Below are 9727 nucleotides of genomic sequence, written 5' to 3'. Positions count from 1 at the left end.
CAGTACAACACATGATTTTGGGACTCAATTCTGACAATTGAAGCAGAAGTTCTTATTTTTGGGTCTACTTTCACGTGCAATTTCAGAATTGAGTCCCAAAGCAATTAACTGAAAAATGTTGTACTGTGTTATATAGTTTTTAATAAACTTTTATGATTGTAATTAGCATTAAGTTTTTAATTAGGATTAAGTTTAATTTAAATTGTTTATGATTTTTTAAATTCTTTAAATATAATCTGTGATAAAACTTTAGTTTTTATATTAATATTTAAAACACTTGAAGGGTGATATCTGCTGCTGTTGCTTGGACATTCTTAGAATGTTTTGTTTTCTTCTACTCTCTTTTCAACTTTAATTTGAAGTTAGCTGCAGTTGTCATCAGTGATAATGTTGGGGGGCATCGATGCAGCCAGTGTTGGTACATTTTGGTACATTTTTGTTCACCGTGTGAACATAGTGCTTTAGGTATCTAAAACCATTTCCACAAAATTTTCTTTCCAATGAAACCGATTTGGACCATTAGCTCCAAATTGGATTGTTTCAGAGTCTATAGATTAGCATATGGGCATTGTCGCAGCTATATGCTAACATTATATTAAGAAAAAAATTATAATTTGTAATGTATTTTTAGGTAATCTTAATTGTTGTCATGAGAAAATTTAACTACAAACAAGGTGTATTAATACACCTTGACTAAAAATATATTTTTTTCTTGCTCTTAAGCAAGAAATGTTTTGTGACATTTTCTCTTTAGTATTTATTGTTTTTAACATATTATAAAATCTTTCTAAGAAATGTTGTTTCTTTACAAAAATAAATAGAGACCGATTAACGGTGAATTTATCATTTGATTTGTTATCAGAACTCCGAGAACGTTCTAATAAATTTGCTAAACATTTTAATTGAAATCAAAATTTAGTGGCTCTATATTTAATATTTTCTTTGTATTCGAAAAAGATACTTTTTATGTTAACTACGTACAATATTAAAAAAAATATTTCTTACAATTTTTTGAGAATGTTACAGTTTTATCCGAGTTACTTTCAATAATAGCAAATAAGATTGCACAAAATAAAGTTCTTCGATAATAAATATTTACTTGTATGGAAGGGGCCACGCCCACTATTCCTACTTATCTCGCTCATGTTTATTTAAGCTATGTACGATGATAATAGTTCTCTAGATATTCGGTAATTAATATTTCTTTGTATGTGATATGTCACACCCACTAGTCTGATCCCGCCCATTTGTATCTCAACTATGTACGATCAGTTGTCTGTGGGGTAAATTAGTTTGATTTATACAAGGTGGCCTCAACTAAACAAATAATGTATTATTCGTGCAAATGTCAAAAAACTCCATTTAAAAGAAACTAAATAATTATATATTTTTGTCACCTTATTTTTAAAACGCCTTGATTAAAATTCATCAAACATTTAGCTAAACTAAAAATTTGTGAACAACCACCATTAAAAACTAAAATGAAACCCCAAAAATTCATACAAAGTTACAAATGCGATTGCTTTCAACCATATAATTATTGCAATTGTTCGCATAAAATTATCTCTGGTGACATATTGTTGGAAAATGTAACCGATATTGCTGAATCGTTGGTCGAGGTAAGAAACTCAATCAACTCCAATTACCAACATAAATGTAATTTTTCTCTGAAAATAAAGGTAATGAATCTTTGTGGGATTTATTTGGTGAAAGCAAAAGCCTCCATAGATGTCATCATTTATTATTTTCTGCATTTTGATGAAATAGTACATCGCATTGATTCCATACCCAGAAAACGTCTATGCAAAGAAGATCTCATGCATGATTTAAGTCGTAAATGTTCCATGAATCGCACAGAAGCTCAAATGGCATATTCCATTATAAAGAGAGCATTCAAAGCTTTATATCATGGCACCGATGTGGGTGGTGTGCCCAATAGTCTGTTAAGTGATAAATTGACACACACTTCAGAATGTCTATGGGTGCATGCGGCACAGCGCACAGCTCAGATTTATGCCTCATATGAGGGCTTATTTTATGCCTGTCAAAAGGATTTGGAATGTAAAATCAAATTAATTTATAAACAATTGTATGATCGTATAACTAATCGGACTCAGCCGGATGATGAACTTGAATGTACTTGCATGAAATGTCTGAAAAGAATTGCCAAGGAAAGTCTAAAGTCTGTTAAAGTTACTACCGGAATGCATGATATGGAAGATCCTTATGAAGAGATGTTTATTAAAGAGCAGCAAGAAGAAATGGCAAAGCAAGTGAATGAAAATTTCACAGAATCCTTTGGAATAGTGGAAAATGAAAGAAAAAGACATTGCTCATGTCCATCTCTAAATATAACGGAAAAGGATTATGCTTACCGAGAAACGGCAGAATCTACCTATACTGGTTCCAGTCAAGGTCCCTTTGACTGTCGTTGGATCTCAATTAGCAAGGAAGAGTTTGATGCTGATGAAGCCGATGTAATTCTTAAACTACCAGAGGAATTTCCATGTCCTCCATGTGATTTAGATGAGGAATGTGATACAGAATGTCAATGTACTTGTGAGGATTGTACTTGTAAATCAGATGATGAAATATTTTGCGGAGAATTTCATGGTGAAGATGAAGAAGACTTGGAACAACAATATCCCGATGAAGAACATAGCTTGCTCTCAGAGGATGTAACTAATTCAGTTACAATTTGAAAATCTGATTTATAAAAATAACAACAGAATACAACATTGGAAGTCTTAACATCATTTTAGTTGTTGCAAATTTTTGTACAAATTATATTTTTTTGATTGAATATGTTTGAAAATAGTATACGTTTTTTTAGTGGTTTTAGAGAGTATCTGGGATCTAGGCCCTTCATTCCTCTGAAAATTTTTCGGTTTTGGGGGGGGAATTTCCTATTTCACCCCCTCTGGATCCGCGCCTGCCCTGAACCATAGAATAAATACATAGAACGGAAGGAGGGAGAAAACAAAATTGTTCTCTTTTCACACATATGTTTGATCTGAACAATCAGAAAACTATTTGTCCTCCAGGGTGGACTTGATCTTAGTCTTGTAATCTGCGGTTCAAAGACGGAAACGGGCACTGGCTTGCGAATTTTCTCTGATGAATTTGTCTTATTGGTTTCTCTCAAATTGCAGCATTCCAGATGGACATCAACCATTGATATATAAGTGGACAGCATCAATCAAGATTCAACTCAGTTAACTCTCTTGGGCAAAGAAACATTCATAATCCTCTTGGTTGAGATATCGATGAATCGGAACTCAGGTGGTTTAAGATTACCACTTGAATAACAAAAATTCGCTGTCTGTTTCTTATGCGAAAGAGCCAGGACTCTACTGGGCCTTGTACTTGATTAGACTTCTTAAATGTATACTTACTGTACATTGTATGACTTCGTTCTCACTGGGACCACAAGTTTCCGGATTAGGTTGGTCGAATTTCAAAAATGTTAAGGGTATTTTCTCAAACTCTGGACGACCTAGGTTAGGTTTCATGAGCAGCCACTCGTCCTTTGGGTCCATTCAAAAACTGATCCCATTGTGATACCCAAGATGTAAAGAGCAGAGTATTTATAATACGCCCGTTGTTTCCAAGGTGAACCAACCAGATTCTCTGATGAAGGAGTGGATGCGTCCTAGATTCTTCCTTGATAGCTCATCAAGTTTGTCTGAACCGGGCATTGGCAGAATAGGTGTGACACAGTCTCTTTCTCTTCTTCGTTTCGACAGCTTCTACAGTAATCATTGTAAGGAGCAGTCTTCTAGCAGGTGTCGAAATTAAACAGTGTTCTGTAATAAAGGAAACAATTAACCTTATTTGCTAATTCCATAAGTAGGTTCGTCCTGCCAGTATCATATATGGGCCAAGTCGACCTCGCGATAACATTGGTGAATTCATTAATTAGTCCATCTGGCCTTAGTCTCATGCTGTACAACCATCTTACATTTTGCAAGGGAGATACCTCCTCATCATCATCAAAATTATCTTAGAATATCTTGCTATCTCATTTAGGGATACCTGGCATTCCTCGGTTAACCTAGATGTCGTGAAGACACCCGCTATTCCGTTAACGTCAGCCTTGCTATCAGTAAATATACACATATTACCAGATATTCGATAATTCCTCAGTCAATTGGACACACGTTTTATAGCAGTAATTTCCGCCTGAAGAGCAGTGCAGAGGTAAGGTAGCCTGAAGTAGGATTTTGTCCCTTAATGCTCAATATAGAAACCTCCAGCGACCCTATTACCCCTTTTAGAGACGTCAGTTTATATCCTTATGACGTTTTCAGGGGATTAGATTCCGCAAATTTTGACACGTAATCACGAATATTCAAAGACCAAATTTTACCGAATAGGTGATATTGCAAAATTTCATGGAATACGCAAAAATTTGGCAATATGATTAGTTAATAATGGTGACCAAAATAATATTAATTAGAAAAATTCCATTATAAATGCTAAAATTAAGAAAATTTCTTAACAATTTTGAATCGAATAACTAACATCCATTGTTCTATTGGTGTCACTATCTAAACACCTTCATTTAGTAATTGTACGTCATTTCCTGCTAATTCGATCATTTTATCATGTCTCAGAAATTACAATTGACCTTTTAAACAAATAAACTCCCAGACGATGGTAATAAATCTCAAAGCTAAAGAGAGAAAAAAAATGTAATCTACAAGAATCTTCAAACAATTCCACACACAAATGAATACCACATACACAAACAAACAGTTACACTAAAAACTTTATTTCCTCTGAGTCGGTGGGGCAGAGCGGTAAGAGCAACAACGAAATAGTAGACTAAATGCATCTCGTAAAAATAAAGAGGAGAAAAATAAAAGAACCTAAGAAAATAAAACTTAAAAGGCCATCTAAAAATGTTGTAGAGCATGTCTACTTTAAGCTTAAACATTAAATGAAAATCTGAAAATCACTGATCACACAGTTTAGTTTATTTAAGTTTAGTTGGTCGTTGTTGTAGTTGTGTAATCGTAGTAAAATGAAGAAGTGCAAGTTGTTGAAGTCCTTGCCAATAGAGAGAACAAACAATCCAAACAAAAAACGTTTAAAAATGTTTTTTCGTTGTAGTTGATTTAACTTTAAAACTATTACTTAACATCAATTCGTATGGCCTTCTGGAATTACAAACAACTTCATCGCCAACACCACACCAGACAATGACAATGACGACAACGAAGTGCCGCCAACCAACTATTTATTCAGCCATGCTCCAGCAACATGAAGCAAGCATCATCTAGCCAGTCAGCCAAACTGTATACCTGTATACCGAACTCTGCCAGCCTGGCAACTTGCAATACTTGACTGCTATTTAGTTAGCCAAGGGAGTACTACACAAGTAGTATGTTTAGTTTATTTCCATTCTAATAGTTTCACTATTAACCATAAGCTTAACAAACTATCGAGAGGCTACAAACCATTCAAGTCAATTTTTTTTCATACTTGCTCGCTCGCTCGCTTTCTTACAAACCTAAATGATCTTCTTAACTTAGCTGGCTGGCTGGCTGACTAACTGGATGGGTTTGGTTGGATTGATTCTTTCCGGTAAACATTTTGCGCGAAAAACGTGAGCAAAGCAATTAATTAGTCGTACACAAAACCCTTTTTTTCTGTTTCTCGTTGGTTTGTATTTTTTTGGTTTTTCTCTTTTATTTTTTTTTTTGGTTTTTTGCAGTTGGTCTTTGTGGAAAAATTTTAATTGGCAATTGTTGTGCGCTTTGTATGGTCATAAAAATTCCTACACTTCTTTTGCTGGCATTTTAAGTTTCCCCAAACATCACCATCGTCATCACAACTACTAATACGAACATCATCACCATTACAATAAAAGCAACCAGGCTGCGAGTTGTTCCTTACTGCACAGCCTGCCAACAGAGTTGTCAGATTTTTTTTTTAACTTCATCGCCAAATTGTATTGTATGTATGAAATCGCCAAAAGTTTCCAATTTTTAATTTCTTAAAATTTTTAGCTCAACATAAGTTTTGGCTTCGATAATATCTCATCTTCTAAACCCTACTCTTAGGTAGGAATCAAGGTGTACGACTTTAAAATGTGGGATTTACAATATGTATATGGTTTATTTTTTGAACGCGATATTTTTTCCAGTTTTTTTAAGTTTTTTTTTCAAATTGGTATTTTTTAAATTAGAATTTTTTTTTTTTAAATTTTTAAATTTGAATTTTTTTTTTAACCCTTTGTTGACCGACGGTACTTATAAGTACCATAACAATAATAACCTACAATATGAAAACAAAACATATTTTGAATCTTTGAAGTACTCTATCATCTTTGGAATAATATAATTGTTTTGCCTATTGGCAAACTCGATTACCCAGAATAACGGTGAATTATTTCACGTTCTCATTGTGCTGTTTATTAGTGTTGTAATGACAAAAACAACTGTTTCGTAAAATACCATAAATTGACTTGAAAATGTTATAAAAGTTACAAAACTAATCAATATATTAATAAAATTTAAACAAAAAAATAAAACTTTTTCAACGATTTAAAGCCTTGGTCCACAAGGGTTTAAATTTAAAAAAAAAATTTTGTTTTTTAAATTTCTTTTTTTAATATTTAGCGAAAAAAAATTTTTGTTAAAAAAAAAATTCGGATTAATAAATATTTTTTCGATTTTGACCCATTTAGGTCCAACTTACTATGGTTTTATATACGTCGTTTTAAATGTCTTTGAAATATATATTATTAGATATTAATATTGTCATATTAATGACTTAGTAATCCAGATATAGGTCATAAATCGAGGTTGTCCTGGTTTTTCCTTATATCTCAGCCATTTGTGGACCGATTTTCTCGATTTTAAATAGCAACCGAGTCGGATGAATTCCGGAGATATTCATGTATGAATCGTGTATGTACGTTATTTGCGGTCTTCGAAAGTTGATTTCAACAGACAGACGGACATGGCTTAATCGACTCCGCTATCTATTAGGATCCAGAATATATATACTTTATAGGATCGGAAAATTATATTGTGGAAATAACAAACGGAATGACAAACTTATATATACCCTTCTCACAAAGGTGAAGGTTATAAAAAGTGCCGCTGAAGCAAACCGATTACTGACTGTGTTCCATTGGTTTCAAAGTGCGAGAGGTGATTTGTGCGGTTCATAAGTAGTGATTTAGACACGGAAGACAAATATCGCTCAGGCTAGCCAAAAAAGTTTGAAGACCAAGAATTGGAGGCATTACTCCATGGAGATTGTTGTCAAACTCAACAAGAACTTGCAAACTTGCGAGCAGCAGGATTCATCTAAAAATACGGAAATTGGGTACCGTTCGAATTGAAGCCGAGAGACCTTGAAAGCTATAAAAGAAAATCATGAAACCCGGGGAACAAGCAAAACCCAAATATCCGTTGCGCTAAGGTGATTCTCTGTTTTTGGTGGCAGCAAAAGGGTCCTATATATTATGAGCTGCTGAGATTTCACCAGGTCATCAATGGAAACCTGTACCGAACACAAGTGATTCGTTTAAAGCTAGCATTTGCCGACAAATAACCAGAATATGCGGCCAGACATGAAATCGTAATATTCCATCATGACAACGCTCGAGCACATTGTGCAATACCTGTCAGAAACTATTTAGAATGACGTGGTTGGGAAGTTTTGCCTCATCCGCTGTATAATCCATACCGTGCCCCATCCGACTACTATTTGCTTCCATCAATGGAGAATGCTCTCTCTGAGATACGCGTTACTTTGGAACAGATTTAGCATGATTCGTTCTTGGCCTCAAAGGCCACCAAGAAAGTTTAAAAATCGCAATGTTTGGCAAAAAATCGTCACATCTGACATCCCTGATAGTAAGTAGAAATCTATTTTGAATCGAACTTCTCTTCGACTGTTAACTTGACTACTTGATGATGATACAAAAACATTAATGCTCTGGCAATGAATGCACTGAGGGCTGACTGAACAAACAGACAAATGTACGGAACGCAGATGCACATTTTATATTTAGTGGATTGTTTGTTTCTTCTGTTTTTTTTGTACGGATGTAGTAAGTAGTAGTTCGTTCCATTTATATTGTATTTGGTTGGGCATTGACTTGGTTAAATTTTCATTTGAAATACATAAAATACATACTGTTGTTGTTGTTATATCTAAAGATTTGTAAGGACGTTTAGTTTAGTTGTACGAGAAACAAAAACTACTACGACTGATTAAACACATTAAATGTTGTAGACAATTTCGTTGAAGAGATGAATGATTTGATGTGTTTTTGAATTAATGTAAATGCTTAATTGTTGTTACTGAATGTTTATTGTTGTGGTTGTGTTTGTCATCATAGTCGAAGTTGTTGTTATAAAATGATCAAATGGTGGATTAAATTACAATAACAGATAGATACAATGTACATACATACATACATACATATATATATACCTATTTCAATAGAAAAATATACTTATACTCATTTACATATACATATGTTCTTATAAAAAATATGAGTCAAACAAATACAGAAAAACTTTAAAATATACATTATTATTTATTGTCTTAGGTCAACGCCTAAAGGCATAGAGAAGACACATAGAGCGGAAACTCTCCTGTCAAAGACCTAACTCAGTTGTCAAAAACCTAACTCGTATGTGTAACTTTTTTGAGTAATTTTTTTGTTTGAGTTTTTTTCGAGTTTCCGCTCTATGTTCTCTATGCCTAAAGGTACGTTCACATTTATCAAATATTTGACGAGAAATTCGTAACTACTAACAAGTCGATAATTACCATTTTATTGAACCAATATTTATTTCAATTAACATGTTGGTAGTATGTTTCATCGCGAAACCTGTCGTACCAGGATTTTGGATAGTATTTTCTGGTATTGATTTACAAAACATGATGTTTTTGTTGAGTATGTCATCCACATTTATTCGTTCGTATTCGTTCTGTACAGAAATGTCAAAAACTTCACGGTGTGGACACGAATGCAGTTTCAAAAGAGAATTTAAAAATGTTTTTCAGCAAATGTTTCACAATGTGGACCGGGACTTACCACTTTTTTTAAGTGTGGCAACACTAAATATTTAAGCTGCTAACATTAACATCGAAAGCTCTAGAATTCGAATATACGAGTTTTGACCGTTAAAAATAATCTAGGCTACTCCAATGAAGATGACTGTGTGTATAAATAGTAGGGTATTCAATCGATTAACCGTTAATCGGTTAACCGATTAATTTTAGACGGTTAACTGTTCGAATAATTTGAAATTGCCGATTTTCAAATAACAAATAAACCGATTAATTTGTGTCGATTAACCGAAATTCCTTTTTTTACACTTTAAACATTTTTTTGTATTTATTTTTACGTTTCAATTCAAATACAAATTTCAAATTAAAATTAGATATTTTTTGAACATCCAATAAACATGATTAGTGAGTATGTATAACAACTGACATATTTAATTTACATGTATTTCAAACTTTGTTTGTATTTACATACATGTATAGACGAAACTTTTTTTGAAATGAGTCCTTTATCATAACTTCGTTTAATTATGATAAAGGACTCATTTCAAAAAAATTAATCAAAATCTAAAACAATCCAAAAAGGAATATTCTTTATCATGCTTTTGATTTCTCCAACATTTTTTTTCCAAGAAAAGTTTTATTAAATCTAAAGAAAAAAATCGTTTAAATTATATAAAAAACTCAC

General features: G+C 33.1%; 1 protein-coding gene across 1 annotated transcript; it reads left to right on the top strand.

Annotated features, from left to right (window-relative positions):
* Positions 1–1358: 1358 nt before the first annotated feature.
* Positions 1359–2797, top strand: LOC135960519 (uncharacterized). Its single transcript, XM_065511827.1, has 2 exons — positions 1359–1619; positions 1680–2797. Exons 1-2 carry the CDS (start codon positions 1482–1484, stop codon positions 2700–2702), a joined length of 1161 nt encoding a protein of 386 aa, XP_065367899.1. The 5' UTR covers positions 1359–1481; the 3' UTR covers positions 2703–2797.
* The last annotated feature ends 6930 nt before the right edge of the window (positions 2798–9727 follow it).

The sequence above is a fragment of the Calliphora vicina genome, chromosome 1, assembly GCF_958450345.1.
Source record: "Calliphora vicina chromosome 1, idCalVici1.1, whole genome shotgun sequence".
In the NCBI taxonomy this organism is placed as follows: domain Eukaryota; kingdom Metazoa; phylum Arthropoda; class Insecta; order Diptera; family Calliphoridae; genus Calliphora; species Calliphora vicina.
This window is presented reverse-complemented; position numbering and strand designations above follow the sequence as displayed.

What these genes read in the sequence shown, in the direction of transcription:
- LOC135960519 (XM_065511827.1), top strand. Translation starts at nt 1,482, where the DNA reads ATGAAACCCCAAAAATTCATACAAAGTTACAAATGCGATTGCTTTCAA. An exon ending in TTGCTGAATCGTTGGTCGAG is followed by an intron (nt 1,620 to 1,679) that starts GTAAGAAACTCA and finishes CTGAAAATAAAG; the next exon opens with GTAATGAATCTTTGTGGGAT.